Source organism: Brienomyrus brachyistius, chromosome 13 (assembly GCF_023856365.1).
Source record: "Brienomyrus brachyistius isolate T26 chromosome 13, BBRACH_0.4, whole genome shotgun sequence".
Taxonomy (NCBI): Eukaryota; Metazoa; Chordata; class Actinopteri; order Osteoglossiformes; family Mormyridae; genus Brienomyrus; species Brienomyrus brachyistius.
The window spans coordinates 17,798,340-17,818,609 of record NC_064545.1 but is presented as its reverse complement, the minus strand read 5'-3'; the positions used below and the strand labels follow the sequence as shown (position 1 = coordinate 17,818,609).

Genomic DNA, 20,270 nt, shown 5'->3' with positions numbered 1-20,270 from the left:
TATGATACAAATTCTTTGGGGACACGCAATAATGAATTCAGCTGCAAATCAGTATAGGTAAACAAAGAATGATTTCATTAACCATTACCATTTATTAACTGCTGATTACATCTGAAAAATATTAAGATTTTAAATGTTCCTTGTCGATATCATAAATCTCTGTTTATATATACACATCCTACTCCTGTACTTGTAATGGGTATACATAAAATTGCCTTTAGGGGAACTTAAATCTTCAAGAGGTAAGAAATTTAGCTTGACCAATCGCCTTCTGACAGGCGTGGTTGTTGCTGTTGTAAACAGAGAGCGCCGTGCCGAACCTGGGGAGATGATGTACATAAGCGGAGGAGCGCTGCTTTGCTGGCACATCGGAGGTCGAAGGCGGCTCGGGATCTACTCGCCATCCGCGCCGTTGCTGCCTTCAGACCGGGCTTGCAGAAGTCTGCTCCTCCCTTGTGCCACAGGTTAGTGCGATCGTGGGTACTTTGCCTTTTGGATTTCATGCACCCCAAAAGGTCTTTGCCTATACGTTGTACATTAATACTAAGTAGTCAATGGTTACAGAAAAGTGGGAAATATTTCTTTCTTTTTTTACCTTCCGGTGGAAAGCTGGTGTGAATTTCGAGCACTTTGCATGCACATGCACTGTTATCGTGGTTTATTATTTTCCATATTTTTGTATTGGTTTATAAAAAGAACAATGTTTCCACTCATACAAACCTCATTCAAGCTTTCTAGACATTTTAACACGAAATGCCGGTGTAATTCTACGTGCAATCGAAACTAAAGGGGGCTACAAAACAGATTCCGACCTTTTGAAATAAAATGCGATTTAAAAACGATCTGCGCTCTTCATAGAATGTGCATCCCAGCAGTTTTGCGATTGCGTATTTCTGCTGGTATAATTGCGTATAGGTAGGCTAGCACTGCCGGCAAATGAGACCTGCGGACGGGGCATGTTGTGAAATACTTGTCGGTGGCATTTTAAAGTTCGGGTAGTACTGTTAAATTAAAAACGTTTTGCCGGGTCGGAATGGCAGCCTTAGTTTAGAAAAAACCTTGGTGCCATAAGCGAGTTGCCTGTCTGTCTGCTGAAGAAGACGAGGAGGGGACCGGCTGTCAGGTGCTCAGCCCCAGCCTTTGCAAACCAAAGGGGATCCACAATGTCTCTGTACCCAGGTTTGTATGTTACGTTCATTTTTGTGTTATTTTCTATATCTATTCGTCTGTTCAGTACCATTCAGTATTTGAATTTTCCATGCCGATGTCTGCACCAGAATTCACACCCGAGGAGCCGGAGTACCAGCCGTGACACCTTGATGATAAATATTTCATATTGCATATTGATTGAACTTTACCGCTGATACAAAGTGAACGATTTGTTGTTTCCGCGTATCACACAAATACCTATGTGTAACTAAAATATTTTCCAAAACCCAGATGATGCAATAATAGAAGTGAAATAAAATTCTGTGCACTTATTTTTGATAACTTGATTCTCAGTATGACGCTGAATCCTGGACGACATCTTTCTCTTTAGTGACGGGTAAACTGGGTCATACTAATTCACCTACATGACTTTAAGCCAATGTAATGCGTCTCTTGGAAGTGGACCGAGGAAAACATCGAAGTCGATGACGGTTTAGAAATATAAATGAAAGTCTGGATCAAAAACTGTTTGTCATTTTTTTGCATTTTAATTTAAAGGTCGTTGCATCCGTGAGAGTGCAGTGCGGCGCGCGCTATTTTTGATAGTGAGAAAGCAAATGAAAGGAAATAGAATTGAAAGGGTTGAATGAAAGTTACGATCTGATAACGGAGAATGTCGAGTTTTTGGCCTCGGAAGACCCTTTTTCAGCCATGACTTTCAGTGAGAGCAGGGGACCAAATGAGTTGGATGGGGCCAAAGGCTGTGATCGCGGCCAGGGCATTTGCCCGCAATATCCCATCCAAGCAGCCTCCTCGTAGGAGTCCCGATGGAGATGCGAAGCAAGGTCATTACAGATGGTTTAACGGTAAGATATTTTATTATTATTATTTATTGCATAAGAAGTACAGATTAACTGTCTTGTGTAATGCATTCACATTGGCAGAAACAGGACAATGACGTTCAGATTGTTTTTGCGTGGACATCTTTTTAATCGAGTCAGGTATTGCTATTAAAGTAGAAACGTGATGTTAAAACAAACAAACACACAACAAGACTAGTATTCTCTGTGGTAACAGGTGACGTGGTGATTAACCGGAATGGAAATTAGTTACGTCCGTCCTGGAGGAGGGTCACTGGTACCAACCGACTGGTTTAATAAAGCTGAGTGAAAACAATGTATAATAAGAAATTGTTTGTGCACCTAAAAAATGATGCCAATGTTATTTCTCGGCCGCTGGCCTCCGAGCCGTTAGCATGCTAGCTCTCTGCTACAACTCCTCCATTAAAGAGCGGGACGACGGCCAAGCTCCGTGGAGCGGAAAGCCACCGCGGCTGTCTATATTTGGAGATGGAAAACTACACATTGCTGTGTCTCTAGCAGCCTGTAGGCAATGTAATTGCAACCCTGGTAGAATTATATTTCTTAATGCAATAAGTGCAGCCTTTTGCAGGCAGTTTATCCATCTGCCGTAATGGCGGAGCTGGTGACTCTGCATGCCACCTTGCTCCTCGGTCCTTGACTGTAGTTGACATTGCAGCTCCTCTTTTAATAGCTGGACCTTATTAGCAGAGTTCCCAGCTGAACGGTTTCCTTGTGGCTTGTGTGTAATTAAGCAGCTATGCTGACAGTGGCTGTTAGAGAGAGGCGGCCTGCTGCATTGGGTGCATGCTTCTTCTGTGCACTTAAATAGGACTTCGCAGTATTTACCGAATGGTTGCTCTTTAGGAAAAACTTGGATCATACCCCACAGTGGCCACATGGGTAAGAAGCAGGGGGGGGGTGCACATCATTTGCAGGATGTGTGCACATGACTTTATGGAATAAGCCCCTAGTTTTTCAAGCTGTAGGGGCAATGGGGTCCTGGAGGTGCACTGGGATCACTGTGATACAGTGACGTCTATGCATGTGGTCACGTTTGTTTCAATCACTGCTTCAAGTAAATGGGTAATTTCTCTGGTTTGTTTGTCCGTCTGAGATTGTCGACTTGAATGGATGTGTAAATCTTTCTGCTATGGCACTGTCTCCCCCCCCCCCGGTCTCCAATTTGTCAGTTCTTGTAAAAACCAATTAAATTATTTAAATGTGAACGTAAAAGTGGAAAAGAAGGAAAATCTGCACCTAAGAGATGCTCAAGGTGTTTGAAATACTGCGGACATTGGGTTGTAATTAATGTCAGAAATGAAGAGTGTGAAGGGTAATTGGCGCTGAAATTAACCGCTCGTACTTGTTGAAATTGTTTCTAGTCCCCCATGTTTGATGTCTCTTCCTCCTGTCCAGTGACGCTGACTTGCAATACACTGGAGTTTTTGAGGAGCTTCTCTGTGCACCTGGCCCAGGTCGTCTTCATTTGGAAAAGATGGCAAATTCCTATGAATTTAACAAAAGTAAGCTGTTCCTGACACCTTGGGGCACCAACCCTAACCCAGAGGACTGAAGATACCATCAATTTCGATCAAGTAAGCAAGTAGGCTTATTTGTTTTTATCTCTCTGGATAGAAATCTGGAGGTTCTGGCCGAGCTTCTCAGCTCGATCTCCAGGAACTCATGCTGACTTACTCATTTGGGATCTAGACTGAGAAGATGGGCTCTCTGTGTCCCATGGATTACCGGTACATCCATTGGTCGTTTGGATGTGAACTCCTCTGTGACTTGTTATCCAGGATCTCTTGTGTAGTTCTCTGGTCCCATGACTAAACGATCACAAGCAGAACCACTCGCGACGTGTGTCTCATTCTACTTTCCCTCTCCTTACTTGTGTGTCGTTTTTCACCGGAGCAGTACTCAGATTTGACTCGGCAAAGTTTCCACCAACTAAGCTTAAGTGGCACCTTCTGAGGTGACTGCATGGGCTAGGAATGATGTGAAAACCATTCTGGGTCAGCTGAGAAAGCTATGCAGGTCCCATGGCTGTTCGGGCTTGCCTCTAAGGCAGCAAGTGATGTGTCATTATGGGAACCAGACTCGGGCTTCTCCACAGGAGAGTAATCATGAGAAATGAAACGGCTCTTTCTGCAGCGATAGTTGCTATGATTACCTGAGACCTCATTCAGATGAGGGATAGGTTCTTATTTAGGTATATCCATCCGTATCATAATGGTCTGGCGGTTCTTCCCACAGTAACAGGTCTTTGTGTGTGAAAATATGACAGTGAGATTTATTTTTAGAATGTGTTATTTACATATTCCCAAAAATCATTTTTCGTGGCACCCATATATAACGGAATGCCCACACTGCACATACAAGAGCTAATAACACGTTAGCCGGCCTGACACCTGTCAAGGCCGTAGTTATTCTCCTGCTTCTAGGGGCCCCAAGGGCCCGGGATCATCTACGTCAGATGTTCTCGATGCGAGAATATCGACGGCGCTCCCTGGCTCCGCTAAAGCCCTGCAGCCTGTTGCATTTTAATGCTCACATCAGAATCGTGTTGTCTTTTTACCGAATTATTTGTTCTCCTTTTAATGTCCCGTTGGATGAGCTCGGAGCTTCCAATTCAGAAAGATGGCACAGCTTCTGTCGTCCTACGGGCTTGGAATGATTAAGCGTGATCCAGTGACGAGCTGCTGGGCTCCAGAGACACACCAGCGCTGATCGATGTGGACCGCAGTGATAAACACACTCTCATTTGCATTAGTCTCATGGGGTCTGTCTGGAACTCTCTCTTTTTTGGAAACCCCTTTGGAGAGCAGGACAGACGGCTCCGGGGGGGCGTCAGCCCTGGTGACACACCTGGAAAGGAGAGCTGCTCTGTGGATGACCGGCTTTTCAGCACCATTATTTAGAAAAATAAGATGCTTCACTGAGTCCTCCGAGGGCTCCAGCTCCTGCATTATGATGTCTATTTGCATAGCAGCTGCTTCCTTATCAAAGCGTTTTGCGTTACTGCTTTAATCTAGCCGTGCCACCCTCACGTCCTTGCGGGCTGTTAGATTTGTTAGTTTTCGTTCCAGCTGAGCTCCTGTTGAGTTAGGCTTCTGTTGATTGACTTGTTGATTTTGAATTAATTGCACAATGCGAACTGCGTATGAAAAAGGGCTTAGCTACCTCTGCTGCAATAAATGGAATTAATCTGAGGTTCTGTAATGCAGTTATGTTTTTACACATAACAATAGCGAAAACACACACACACACACACACACACGTGTCATTGTGTTATGTACAGTGCCCCCTAGGAGCCATACAAAGTATTAACAGAACTCTCAGACTGCATACAGTGTATTTATTGTGCAAACAGTTTTAGGCTGTCAAAGAAAATATTTAAAGTTATTTTTCTGGGTATAAAGTGTGTATTTGCTCATAAAACATATTCAAAGTGACACAATAAAAAAATAAGAATTTTTTTAGGTTTGCCAAAAAGTTACTGATATCTGGTTTGATGTCTAGAAGAACACCACTTCAGTTCCCAAACCGTGCGTGTGTATGTATGTGGTTGTAATACTTTCATCCATACCTTCCACCAAAATAACTGACAGTAAAAGACTAGTTACTAACCAAAATACCTGCAACTTTGATTTGAAACGTACTAAAGAAAATGTTCTCAAGCAATATTGTTCAGCTTAAATCGAGCCTTTTATGCCATCAACAACTCCACCAACGCAGGGAGGTCAATTACTGCAAGTAGGAGCTCAACAGGGTTGAGAACCACAGGTTGCGAGGAATGTGACACTGCAGCTTTCAGCCTCCATACAGAATAGGACTTTAGGGTAAATGACTGGTGTAGTTTCAATAGCAACCATTTATTGAGTCTTGGGTTCTCTTCTACATATGTGTGCTGAAGCTTCTGTTCTCGTGGTTTTGTATTGGGGTGAATTTTTCAGGGTTGCATAGTTGTTATGTGGGGACTTATCATTTTCTTAGTATTCCGTCAGTGGAAAAAGAGGAACAGTCCGTTGGAAGATGCTTTGAGCTACTTCTTATGCAGTGATGTTGAGGTCCAGTGACCAGGCCTTGACTTAATGGTGAGGCCTTCCTGCGCAGGTAGCAGGTATGAGAAGCCAGCCAGTAGGTCAGGTCATGCACCTCCATTCCGGCCCTGAAGTACAGGTACGTCGAGCTGAACTCAGCTGGCAACGTGAAACACTCTTTCCAAGGTGTTGAGTGGATGGGTGAAGTGGATTGTGCTTGAGAGGGCGCAGTGAGATGATACTCGGACCGTTATCTTGCTTTTCACAGAATTCACAGTGTTAAGGTCAGTAATGCCAGTAATAACATAATCCACGCACTCTGGAAGGAGCCTAGCTGGGGAATGCTTTTAGACTTATTCTGGTAACTGTGTCAGTTCAATTTTCTGATTTTATTTGGCAGAATCCTCTCCAGTGGATGAGAGTCCATTTTGAAACATGACCCACAGTTGAAATGACACGTTTCTCTCCTTCCCAAATCCCTTCAGTTGCTAGTTCTCGGTAATCTTGCTTTAGTTAGGCCGTTATCTCCAAAAAGGACTGCCGCATACAGTGGTCCTTAGCTTACCCAGAATTCCCTCTGCAACTCCCCTGTCCTTTCAATGAGTTGTTGCACCGTTGTTCATTTTTTTTTTTTCACCCCCCCCCAGCCAGTCTCTCTCATTGATTGTGGCCCGAGGGCAGGCTGCTGCCATTGTGCTCTGATTTTAATGTCTCTCACTTACTCCCTGGCATTCTGCTCCTGCCTTCCGGAATGTGTCCCTGGTTCTGCATGCTCTGTTTAAAAAAAAAAAAAAGGTCAGACGCTGTGTAATTACCGAGAATAAGCAGAACCTTTCTCTCATCTCAAAAACAAAGAATCAAAAAGTCACACGTCCGCCTCTTTAGATCTGCAGATTTTCCCCCGGAAATCTTCCTTGATGAAATGCTGTCAGGAGATACGTTTTTTTTTTTTTTTTTTTTATGTGAAGTGAATGCTGTCTGTCCTTTTCGCCAGTAACTTCAGACCTCACACTTTTCTTGGAATGTAGGATTGAGTTTTCTTTTTCCCAACCCTTCATAGCCTTTTCAGTTCAACACGCCATCGAAATAAAGGCAGCTCTTTCTTACCCTTTTATCTGCCTTCAGTTTTTATTTTTATTTATAAATTTCACATAAAGACGTCAGGAATGACTGGGCATGCTGGTGGAACAATCAGACCAGTACAGACTGTTATATGTTTTAAACGGCTAAAAGTGTTGTCGGAAAATGTGCGGAGGCTAAAATCAGGAAGTAGGTATGTCTTATGCTGTATTCGGGCAAAAAACATCCAGTCTTTTGGGCAAAGTTAAAGTTTTAACAAGACATTGTTATACAGCTCTCTTGCTCCAGGCTGGGGGAGCCGTCGTTCGTGATCATGTCCACCGAGAGATACTGAAAACCATCGCCGTTGGAGCAAGTCTCTTCACCGCTTATGGTGTGTTGTTAGTGATATGCCCCCTGACCAATTGCTCTGCAGACTGGAATCTCCATGGGAACAGTAATGCAGATGCCCCCCCCCAACCCCTTATGTCCAGCAGCACCTCAGGAACACTGTGTGGCAGGTATAGTGGCGGTTAAAGTATTGATCATTTGTAACTTTAAAGGTTGAGTGTTTGAAATATAGACAAGACAAAGGATGTAGCTGAAAGGGGTGGAGCCTCAGTAGCCAGGAGAGTTTGGCCCTGTGAGATCCCAGCCATCAAACTCTTATTTAGCATGTAACGCAACGCGTTTGTCCTTATTTATAAGTGCTCGTTAATTTTGACCGGTGCAATTGTACCATTAGAGGCACCCCCTCTCCGTAATAAATCGGCCAATAAGATGGATTTACGGCATGCCAGACTGCTGTGTCTGGGGGACCAATCAGCAGGAGGCCCTGCACAGAAATGCATTAGTGAGATTTAACAGCCCTCGCTAGGGTTTTACATCATCCGCTCATAGCGCTAATTGCCATTTCCGGATTGAGGATCCATCCTGCTGTGCGTCTGTCTGAAATGCCTTTTAAAGCACGTGCCCAGAGTCTTTGAGCGGAGCGAGATGCACACCTTGCTGTTTAGCTCGAGTACCTACATCTACTCGCTCGCCCACCGCCAGGATCGTTCAGGGCCCCGTGGGATGCAGTGAGGATGTTCCATGTGGGAATACAGATGCTGCTCTGGGATGATTTTGCCTCGCCCCGGGGGTGCAGCACGCCTTATTAGTTTTGGGTTAGGCGTTTAAACACACACACACACACACAAACACGCACAATTAATCCACAATGTGATGCTGTACTAAACTGTGCTTTTTATACCGAAGGTTTAGACAAAAAAGCTGAAGGGTGCAAAGGAGTGACCTTTACAGAAGGGAAACCTTTAGAACTGTGGGAGCGTCCGATTCGCTTGGCCACCGACCTTCGCGGGTGTCGCCTGTGGGGCTGGTGGCCGAGCGCAGCGCCCCCTGGGATATTCACCACTAAGCATGGCCGTCAGTCCTGTGTTCCCACTGAGTGCTGGTAAAGACCGGGAAGAAAAGCATCTGGCTGCTGGCCCATTCTGCGTTTCCGTGGCGATCAGGGTGTAGGTCATGCTCGGGGACTCTCTGCGAGGCCACGTCCCGACGCTCAGTCACGCCCAGTTGCCTTGGAGCCCTTCCCTGCCGCAAGCAAACAAATAACTAAATAAGGAAGACACACACGACAATCAAATCAAACCTCGAAGTCAAAGCTCTTTGAGAGGAAAAAGGCCATCATGCAAAAATTATAGCTCTGAATAGGAAGCTGTGGCCAGGATGAGAAGACAAAGCAATATTGGGGTAACTGTGCTGATTCGGCCCATATGCTCAGGATATCAGGCTTCCTGCATGACTTCAGCTTTAAAAAAAAAGTATTTTTTGTTCTGCCCTTTTCTGAAATAAAGGTACAACCACCGGCTTCAAGTAAAGCTTTGTTAGATGGACACATCTGGCCCTATAGCATCCATGGCCCAGGTACTTCAAAAAACTATTTCAGAACAAATTATGGTGCTTATCCTCATTACTAAACGGGCAGAATCAGACCATGTGGTGCCTTTGCAGTGCTCCTCTTCAATTTAAAGAGTTTCAGATCAAGTGTCTTTCTGCTGAGCAGCTTTTGCTGAGGATCCCAAGAAATGTCAGATTTGTTTTAATCCGTGCGAGGCTTTTCTCTCTGGTGAGTAACACCAGAGGGCCAAGCAGACCTAGAAGAGACGACCAACAAGCGTGACGCTACTAAGCACCACTTTGGGTGACTGGAGGAACACCTCAGGCAGCCGAAGCAGATTAGCAGTTAGCGTGATGGGCATGCGCATGCGGACCTGCAAAGAGCAACCAATTAAACGAAACTTCATTAGCAGGGGCTATTCAAGGGGAAGAGCTCAGATGAAGGGATGACAGAGTAGATGCACGTCGCTCAGATGGATGATGCCATCTCTGGAAATAATTGGTAGTTTAATCTGCAAATCTGCCGCTAGAGGGTAAAAGCGTGGTGTGCTGTGAGTACTATTTGTCAGCCGTGGAATTAACCTAAATGCGAAGGGGATATTGACGCGCCCCATGGTGCCCCGAGTGAGAGAGACAGTCAGAGGGTCACACTCAGTTCTCCGTGGAGAGAACGTCGGAAAAGGGAGGCGTGTTGTTTGAGCCAGGAAAATCCAGGGGAGAAAACGGCACATGCTGGTAGTACTGTGCATTTCACGGGCACGCTACAAAAGGTGGTCATGGGTTTGCGGAACCGACTGCGACCAAAGGAGGTTAGACTGCTCTCTCAGCGTGGCTCTGATGATGTGGTGATGGACCTCATGGTGGTCTGTGAAAGCAGCTACAGGCTAAGAGAGCTGGCTGCAGATTCTGGGTTCGTCTCTTTCCGAGTCCCTTAAGTTGACTCTTTGGATTATACCTCAGTTTAACAATCTGGAAATGCTTTACAATAATTGCACTTTCATTATGCCTTTATAATGCATTCATAGAGCATTCAGTGCACCTTCATAATGAAGGTTTAATATACCGATATCCATCTGAGGGACGTGCTTCAAATCTGGCCCCTAATTCCTTATCCAGTTCTCCCAGATAGTTACTTTAATATTTACACTTACAGCATTTAGCAGACGCTCTTATCCAGAGCGATTTGTCCATTTTTCTAAAAAAAAAAAATGGCTGACAAGTAACGGAAGGCTGGAAAATCAGCAGGACCTTGAGGACCGTGATTTGAATAACCCTGCTGTACCATTATAATGTCTGTTGTTTATGTATATTGAACCTGTTGTATCTTGTTCATTGAAGGTGTTATGGATGCATTGCTTTAAGATATGGTATGCTTATGAATGCTGCTTATGAATGTTCTATGAATGCATTATGAAGGTGCTGTTAATGTAAAGTGTATCTGAATGTTGACTAGAAAATGTCTATAGTTGGTATGGCCACTGCAGGGTAAAGCTGTGTGAAACCTTATGCTTTTAAGTTTACTGTCCATCCACATATTTTTACCACTTTGTATAGCTGGTTGTTTTGCGTTCTCATTCAGGTTAAGCGCTTTTAGTAAAGTCCCACGGCAGGTTACACATCCATAGCACACGTTACCCTGTATGAGCCACTCTGACTACAGGCCTCAGGTAACGATTAATAAAAGACTGCGCTGACACAGCCTCTGTTGTGGTTCTCCTCTCCATCACCACTGAGCTATTTTAGCACAATTTTGTTTATTTTGATGTAAAGCATAGGGAGGGATGACTCACTCTGAGAATTACCTCCAAAAACCGCGCGCGACGGACCAGTAGGTCGTTCTGCAAGGAGCCTCTGACATGTTTATGGAGTCGTGAAGCGGTCACTCTGGGTTGGGATAGAAGCAGCCCATCTCCTCAGGTTCAAACCCGTGTCAGTTCGAAACCTGCCGCTGTGGGTCGGCCGTCTGCATATTTTCTGAATTGCTTAAGTTTCAGATGATAACCGCCGACAGACAGACTTCTAAAGCTTTATTGTTCAAGAGGCGTGGGTCGCATGTAAAACACAGGGGGCTCGGTTACCGGAGTGTTGCATTATGGGAGAACGCTCATCTGATAAAGAGAACACTGTGTAATTTCATTGTTTGTATATAATGAGATGTAAGTGTCCAAGAATGACGGAATCCAGGTTTGGCACAGGTGTCAGCTGATAGGTGTTTGTCTCGTTCCATGCATTTCGGTAAACTTTCCCAGACACCAGTAATTTGAAGAAGTGTTTTTTATTCTTTCAGCAAACTTGGACAGTTCCTTGCAATTTTGTAATTAGCACTGTGTGTAACACTACCTGTGGTTGTACGAGTTACTTTTAGAAAACCTTTGGTCAGAAAAGTGCAGTGAAAGCTGTGGTCACCCTGACTCATGCCTGTTTGTATTAACCTCAAATTATTGTAGGCTTTGGTGGCTCCTAGTATGAAGTTGAGATGGAACCTCTGACTGCTTTGGACTGGAGGGACTGATGATGTCTAATGGAGACTCCTTCTTGCCCAGAGTATAAGCTAAATCGAGCTTCCAGAAAGTTTTTGGTTGATGCATGATTTCACCCAATAGTCCTGTGACGTGCAGGTGGAATTCCGTTACAAATGTCACCTGACCTAGTGTGCACATGGGTGGTCTGCTGGTTAAAAGAGGCATTCTTCCTGTTTGCTTTTTTGGGAAACAGTCCTTGCTTCAAGCTTTTGGTCTGGCCTTCGAGTACAGTAGGCAGGATAGGGCTGCCGCATCAGGTCATTTGGGGGTCCTCATCGCCTTGCCCCACACATTTAGGTATTGTTGGAGGGGAGGAGTTGCAGGGCAAGTGAAAGCGGGAATGAGAGTAGGAATGACCTGGCCAACTGGGTTACGACTTGGTGAGCTAATGTGAGAACCGTCGCTCGATCTGCAAAGAGGCACGCAAGGCAATGGTGTCTCTCCTCACTGAGTCACAGGAATGTTAGTCATGCTGCTCCTTTGGCAAGGCTGAAGCTATGGGTGTAGTTTAACCGGGGACTCTTACTTTGCTATTCTCACCTTGCATATCCTCGCATGCACTTGAGTTAACAGTAAGCCAAACAAAGCAGCTGACCACACGGCTGTGCATCCGACCATGACAAAACCTCCTGTCCCGTTGGGGGTATCTTCTGCTTTATTAGCACGCAGTGCCCCCTCCCATAAATGGAGTAACGACTCCTGTGCACAGACGCCCTAAACACTGGAGCCAAATAAACACGGTCATTCACTTCACATAAACGATTGAGGGTCTACTGGGTGCTTGTTAGTTCTGCACCAAAACAATGTCTCTTTGGCTTCCTTTGCTGGTTATTCCTCTGGTTTTATCTCCGAAAGACACCTTGTCTCCCATGCTGGGGGTCTCATGGCGGTTTTACTTACACGAAAATGTTCTGAGGGCAGAAGGAACAATGATTGGTTCAAAGGGATAACCAATCAGATTGTAGAAGAGGTGGGTTCAATCAACTAGTGGAGGCAACACCAAGACATCTGATTGATTGGTCCCACCTCTACAATCTAGTTATCTCCCTGAACCAATCATTGTTCCTTCTGCCCTCAGAACATTTTTGTATAAGTAGAACTACCATGAGCGCTGGGGGGAAGCAGTCTTATAAAATGTACTCTTCACCCATATTCCAAGGGCTGTTTCCCACATCGATTTTGGGTTCCTCTGTACCTCTTTCCCTGTAGTGCCACGGCTGTCCTAAAGGACCCGTCCGGACATCATAATTTGACGTGATGCATCTGCGGTGTCTTCCGAATGGCGGAGGTGTGGGCGGATTCCTGTTAGTGATGCCTGGTCACTCTGACAGCAAGGTCTTCACAACATTGTACAATAGTGTCACTGTCCCTGAAGGTGTTTGTGGAAGATTCGTTTTTTTTTTTTATTTTGCGGCAGCGGCTCAAATTTTGCACGTCGTCAGACATCTTGTGGCTTCACCTGCTCCTGCCACGGGAAGCTGAGCAGACAGAGTTTAAAATAACAGTGCTCAGACTGGGCTGTTCTTTGCAGTCCTCGTTTCGGGCTCCAGCACTCACTCACGGAATTTTCACAGCAAATAGCGGAATTTCAGTTCTGCTGGAATATCGGTGAGGACAGGAAGTTCCCAGTCAGTGGGAATTGTTTGGGTAGAAACATCTGGAAGGAAGTTATTTTTCCTTTCTTTGCAATGAAAGAGTGGCCAAGGAATAAAAGCAAAGTTGGGTTGTCTGCTGCACCTTCTCTGTAGGCCTCAATCAGCAGCAGTGTCTTTGGGCTTCTGGGTTCCGTCTCTAATGCAGTTTCCCAATCTGGTCCTTGGGGACCCACAGCCAGTCCACGTTTTTGCTCCAACCTAGGAGCTGGGAGGGAGCAAAAATGTGTACTGTCTGTCAGGGACCTGGGAAGTAGCAAAAATGTGTACTGTCTGTCAGGGACCTGGGAAGTAGCAAAAATGTGTACTGTCTGGCAGGGAATTGGGAGGGAGCAAAAACATGGACTGACTATAGGTCCCCGCAAACCGGATTTGGAAACACTGCTCTTATATGAACAGTTTTTCTTACATGCCTAGTTTGGCCTGAGATACAGGCTGACCCGGGTTCACTGTCTGTTCCACCCTGATGCAGACAGTGGGTGGTCCCTTTGGAGTGTCTCTACTAAACTGAGGAGCATGTATAGTGTGTGTGGTGTCTTAGCAATGCTCAGCACTCCTCTGCAGCACCATTAGATCACAGGCCTGGGGCTGGCAGTGACACCAGTGGCCCCCGCCTGCTGTCCTTCAGCGGCTCTCCGGTGTCCCCGGGACTGCTAATGAACCGGATCATTTAGCGGATCGCTTCTTTTCCAGAAGCAAAAGTGGCGGGCGCGAAGAAAGAGGCGAGAGATTAATGGAGCTGGGCGTGAGGAGAAGTGCTGGTGCTGGGCCGGAGGAGCTGCTTTCCGGGTCTCTGTGTTTGATGTCCTGGGCTGCAGCTGTGTCACTCTCCCCCGCCCCCCGTGTTTGCGGCTGTCAGCGTTAGATATGGGTCACCCGCTAACATCACCGCAGCACACGGTGTTTGTCAATGGGCGCGTGCGGCCGTGTGGAGGACATCCCATAGGCTGCGGCGGCAAGCTGGCCTGCTCGATAAACAGCTCAGGCCGTGCGTTCCCTAAAATGCCTACAAATGTTATCTACACGCATAGCAGTCAAGGCAGACATCTCAGGCCTCGCAAAATGCCTTTTTTGGTCTAATCGATGCTTATTTACTCCATGAGTAAACTCAGACATAGGAAGGTCCCCCTGCTGTGCGGGTTCCTTATCTACTGCTCAGTTCTTGATGTTAAGGTACCAAATGAACTCTGCCTCTGTTTCCACGTGGATGTTTTCAATTAAGTTCAGTTTTTTTTTCCATTTGGTTCGGTTTTTATCAAAATGCCATCGGTCTGTCGTTCCCTCTTCGATTTATGGCGTTAAAACTGAAGTCTTCCTTTGGCAGGGATTGCTTTAGGTTTATCCACTTGCTTAAAAGTGAGGTCTGGCTGTATGCTGTTCCTGCTCCTACCATTTCATTGCCTTTTAATTTTCCCGACGCCATGTCTGACTGGCTACTCAAGGGTGCTTTAGTGGAGAGAACATTGCAAGGATGACGTGTCCTTTTGAATCCTTACATAGATATGCATTGTCATCTAATGATATAAGTCATTGATACTTTATTGATTGAAATTCTCTTTTTATGCCTCCCTCAACTTGCTCTTTGTAGAGTAAGTTGTCTGTGAAGGGCAGGGAGCTGGGGGTTAAGGGCTTTGCTCAAGGACCCGCAGGCGTGCTGAGGCTGGGTTTGAACCAGCGACCTTCTGATTACAGGCACACAGTATAGTGAGGCGACGATAAATAATCGTGATTAAGAGGAAGGGGGGGCGCCGGTGGTCCCCCAAGAGCTATGTCAGGATCAGTGAGAAGAGACAGGATGTGATGTACCCACCCCATCCCCCCCCAGTTATTTGCCAGCCCTCTATAGTGTCTCCTACAATGTTCTCTCGAGGTGGTCACAGTTCACACCGTTCGTTTCCACACACATCCAGCATATTCCATTATGTTCTCAAAAGCTCATTGGTAAGTGAGCTTCCCTGCGTATGTGTGTGTCTGTGTGTTTGTGCATGTGTCTGTGTGTGTTTGTATGTACGTGTTTTCCGTGTGCGTGCTTGTGTCTGCTTCTACACGTGTGTCTGTGTGTATGTACGTGTTTGTGGATTGTGTTTATATTCCACTCTGCGGACCCATTCATAGAAGTGAATGGACGGTCCCCACAAAGATAAGAATACAAACTGTGTCTGTGTGTGTGCGTGCATATGTGTGTGTACACACATGCACATGAGCAAACCCCACTGCTGTGTCCCAGCGCACTGCAGTAGTGGGTAAGTCCCCATTCTACCTGGGCAATTACAGCCCTCGACAAATGTGGCTTGTGGCCTCGTGGACTGCACCATCCTACCTGAGCAATGACAGGAAATTCCCAGGGGACGGTGAGCCCTCCAAGCAGGGCCAGGCGCAGTGAAGCAGCACTTCCCGAGGTCCTGTTGGTCCTCTTTGTTAAAAGAACACACTAAGTAAGAGAGACATGGGCTCGCTGAGTTCGCTGGTGCATCCGGCCGCCACACTGCAGCAAGTGCAGACTCTTTCCTCATCACTCATCGATTTTATTGATGCTGTAAAGTCTAAGAGTAATCATTGCCGCCAAAATGCAAACTGCATCAGTGAACAATCTTTATAACATTGAGAACCTTCGATTTTTTAAAGTTTTTTTTTTTTTTTTTTTTCTCTTCTCCTGTTTCAGCTGAGAATTAAGACGAGCATTGAAAACATCTTGGGTGTAATAAAGGCCTTAGCCGAACATGACCCTGTCCTTCCCTTTTTTTGGCTGTCTTTTTTTCGTCTAAGCTATCGACTAACGGCTACCTCTAACACATCAAGAGCTGTGTGATCCCTGTTCTGAAGAAAAGCTGCATTTAACCATCCAGTTTCACAAAGGATAGATATTTGCCCCAGAACGTCCCCCTTGCCTGCAACGGCCTATTCCAAAAATGCCTGAGACCTTCGACTCTCCACAATGTCTATTTCTATGTCTATTTCTATGCTCTGGGGTATTTTGAGGAGCACAGATAGACAGACACCATGTACAGATACAAATCTGTTTCATGTTACTAAAGCGTTACTGAAGTTTCGTCTTGCTGAACAGTTTTCGGTTACATACAGCATCTGCTCTTCCCTACAATGCTATTTTCAGACACTCTCAAGCAAAATGGCGTTTATATTTTTGGCTCCGGGCCAGTATCTGCTGGCCACTAACACCTGACGGTACATTCTGCCCTTCAGATGGACAGGCTTAGTCATCCGAGCAAGTGACAGTATATTGCTACCACTAGTTCTCAGGATTTCTTTTTTGCAATTGTTCACCTCTGAAAAGGCTTTCAAAACTGGCGGTATGTACATGTAGGACTTAGTCAGCAATTTGGCTATGGATCCAGACAAAAGCAGACCAGCTGGCGGGAGGTTTAATTTAAAGGATTAGCCTTGATTTGTCTTGCTGGCCCCTCAGTCTCTCCAACGTTTAATTCCATCACCAGACTCATTGATTCTGATGTCGTTCAGCTTTTAAGTTCTTGGGTGGACGGCGATTAGTGTTTGAGGGAGACAATGAGGAAATTGGCCTTGCTAGTTCTTTGCACCCTCACGCGTTCCTTTCAGAAGAAGCTTCTGTTCTTCTGGCTGCTGCCTGTTGCCATTTCAGGAGATGCCAGTGAGTGCTGGAAGGTCCTGAGAATAGAATAAATCGCTGCCCTCACAGCAAGGCACTCATGCCAGGAAAGAGCTGGGTGGCAAGTGAATTCCACAAAATTGAGCAGTTCGGCTTGGTCCTTCACGGGTTTGATTACGGACGGGCCACTACCAATACAGCCTTCTGTCCTGTCAACAAATTAGGCCTTGAGGGCAGTGCCCTGTTTTTTTTTATCACAGCTGTACTTTGCTCACTCTGTTATTTAATTTCTCTTGAAGGTTCTGAAACATGTTATTTTCTTGGATGTCATGCTGAGTGGTTCAGGGGAACAATGAAGTCACCCTATCACAGACTGCTGGTTCATTTTCTGAGAATCCCAGGCCTACCATCTATTCCAATTTAAAATTGACTGGACCTTGCACACAAACCAGGCTGACAAACGTGGGTTTCACAAATGTGATTCAGATCTTTTTCTGTGTTTTGTGAAATATGGCTCTTCCATAGATCTGCTAAAATTGCCACCTTGAGAGAGCAAAGTGCCGTATCCCTTGAATCTGCTGCGAGATGCAAAATGGCTCAGGTAAATGTTTCTGTGTGCGGAACAAACAGATCATTGTATCTGTTCCACTCTATGTGGACTTCTTGGGGAAACGGGGAGAGGAAGTCATTGTGTATGCATTGGGGATGGTGCGGAACCCTTACTTTAATGGAGACAGATTGTAGCAGCAGGGGCAAGACGTCCGCGTTTCCTCCAGTCATTGTAAATAGCTTATCTTTGCAAAGAAGAAGGGTGCTTTTTTTTAAAGGTCATCTCAAGCTTGGGGCAGCATTGGAGCCAGTCTGCGATAAGCCAGCAGAGAAACCCCATCCTCCATTGGTTCTGCTCCGCCGATTGCAGGGTGCACTGTGTCTGTTCTTTCAAATTAATTGCTAGGAACGTGTCAGGGATCACAAGAGAACCTGAACCACCACCCAGTACTGAGCAAAGCGTGTTGACTGTCCCTTGGCAGTGCTACCTCTACTGCAGTCAACCATTAGCAATCCGGTAAATGTTGGCTTGAGAGAAATCTTTTTTATTATTGCCTTGCTCAACCATTGGTACTGAAACTCTTCATTTGATGTACTTTTTTTCAAACTGAGCATTTACTTTTAAATGCTTGAAATTGATTTTAAAGGGTGGGGTGTGTGGTACCAGCTGCTAGTGAGAATCTCATGTTTCTGTTTTGGTGGACGCTGATCTAGACGGTTCACTCTTACCACAGTGGATTGGCAGAAGTTGGAGGGACAGAACGTGATGATATTTGCCCAGATTATGGATTGGACAGTCAGTCTATACCTTCCAGCTGCTCCTTATACTTTAGCAAGAAACGCTGTCTAAAACTGATTATGTAGTGGCCAAGCTCAGGAGAACCTCTCAGGGGTCCTTCAGGCCTATTTGCCGATATAGTATGTATTGGTCTAAGGTCAGAAAATGCCTCAGTTCATGCCCTTTATAGGTTGTCATCAAGTGGCTAAAGAAGACAGAAGTCAGTTCACTCCCAGTCATATTTGTTGTTCCCAACCTATAGATCAGTGGTCCTGGTGTTTATAAGGAATGCTGGCGTCTGACTCACCGATATTTGGCTTAGTGGGGGGGCATTATGGCCTCGCTCTTCCAGGGTTATGGGTTTGATTGCCTGCTCTTTGCATGTAGAATATGCATGTGCTTAATGGTCTTGCAGTTTGTCTGTGTCACGATCTGGCGCGGGGAGAGCGGCGATCGTGCGAGGCGAACGGACAGGAAGTAGGCGGACAGGCAGAAGTCGGGGTAAATCAGGGGTTTAATAAACAGACTGGGAGCAGGAAACATGAAACGCCGACTTACATCAATGACAGACAAGGAAAACTGGGGAGACCAGGACTTAAATGCACAAGACTGATTGAAAGCAAACGGACACAGCTGGGTACAATCCGGGAAACACACGTGGGTAGGCAGGGGGCGTGGCACACAGGAGGAGCCGACGAGCAGGGCATGACAGTCTGGGGTTGCATTGGGTAAACCTGTTGTCCTTGTATAGGATATTAAGATATGAATGAAGTTATTCTCTCGGTAACAATTTAATTTAAGGTCCCATCTATAATGCATTATAGATACCTTCATAACTCATTACAATCATCGGTATAAGAATTGAAGATGCTTTGTACTGCATTATGAAGGTATCTACAGTGCATTATACGTGAGAGCTTTTATAAAGCATTACAAACATGGCTGTAATGTGCTATGCCATTTTATAAATATTTATAACCATGTTTATAATGCTTTATGAATGCATTATAATATGTGTGTTCATACATGCATTCATCTGAAGTGTTACTGAAAGTTTTTACTTGACTGTATGCCACCCATAGTGATTTTTAATCAGATGTATGGTAACTTTCGGTGGCACTTTGGTGACTTGGGGGGTGACCCAGTGGTTTAGGCAGGATTGGGGTTTTGGGTCCCATCCCCAGCTCTGGGTGTTTGTAGGCTCGCACAGGATTCTTATGGGAACTACCGGCCTGGTGCCCTGCGTTTCCTGGGAAAGGTTGTTGGGTTTACAGTGAGGACAGACACATTAACTATCCGGAGGCTGGTCAATAGTGTAGCCAGTGGTTTGCTTAGAAGTATAATGACTCCGGAAAACTGTTTTTTTTTTTTTTTTTTTGTGCCTGAGGGAATCCTCTACTCAGCATCTACTGTAGTGGAATAATAGGCACAATGGTTGATATTTTTCATTTGACTGGGAGGAAATTGAAAAAGCCGGAGTTTTATTATTCCATTATCCCGCTCATAAGCTCGGTGTGGATTCTAATCGCTCGGTAGCGCGGGAGCATCTGTAGGTTCCCTCCACCTTCTCCGTACATGAGTATCCCGGTACAGTAAGTTTCAGGAAGGCTCCTCGGCCGCTTGCCACGTGCATTTGGGGTTTCTGAAGGTGCTGATCTGCTGTGTTGCTACCTGTAAATTCTCTTTGTTTTCAGGAAACCTCATCCTCCTTGGCATACAGAGAATGGATCTAAAGAAACTTAAAATATAAAAACTAGTCATCCCTCTAGTACCACCAACTGGTCTGAAGTGCTTCAAGTACCAGCAAGCGGAGAAAGATTTCTGAAGTGGACGGCTAAGTTCTTGTGATTGGTCCCATTAAATTGCTCCTGCATTTTTGTGTTGTAAACTTGACTGAGCTTTCAAAATAAAAATACATCTGTCCTATTTGCCTATAAGGTGTGTCTTTGTCACATGTTTGAGGAACAAAACATATGTTTTCGAGCCATTTTCATGAGCCTAAGACGAGGCAATGTCGACAATGATAGTAGTTTAAGAGCACACCAGTATAGGAGATGGGGTGGGTTAATGGGGTGGCAGGTGCCCTCAGCTCTGTTAGGCATCACCGTCACCTGTCAGTTCGAGGGCCGGGGGCGAGCCAGGCAGGGGTGTGGGTGGAGGGTCTAGCTCAAGG

General features: G+C 45.5%; 1 protein-coding gene across 2 annotated transcripts in view; it reads left to right on the top strand.

The window, feature by feature from the left end:
- Nucleotides 1–357: 357 nt before the first annotated feature.
- Nucleotides 358–20,270, top strand: part of LOC125706103 (cell migration-inducing and hyaluronan-binding protein-like) — a 45,858-nt gene continuing 25,945 nt past the window's right edge. Inside the window, exons 1-2 of one of the 2 annotated variants that reach the window (XM_048972640.1) lie at nt 358–464; nt 19,792–19,941. Coding sequence is in view for 1 of the 2 variants with exons in the window: in XM_048972639.1 (XP_048828596.1) it covers nt 1,164–1,179 (16 nt within the window). In the remaining variant the exon portion in view is untranslated. Of the gene's footprint in view, nt 465–506; nt 1,180–19,791; nt 19,942–20,270 lie in introns of those variants that run through there. The other variant, XM_048972639.1, reaches the window with a different exon arrangement.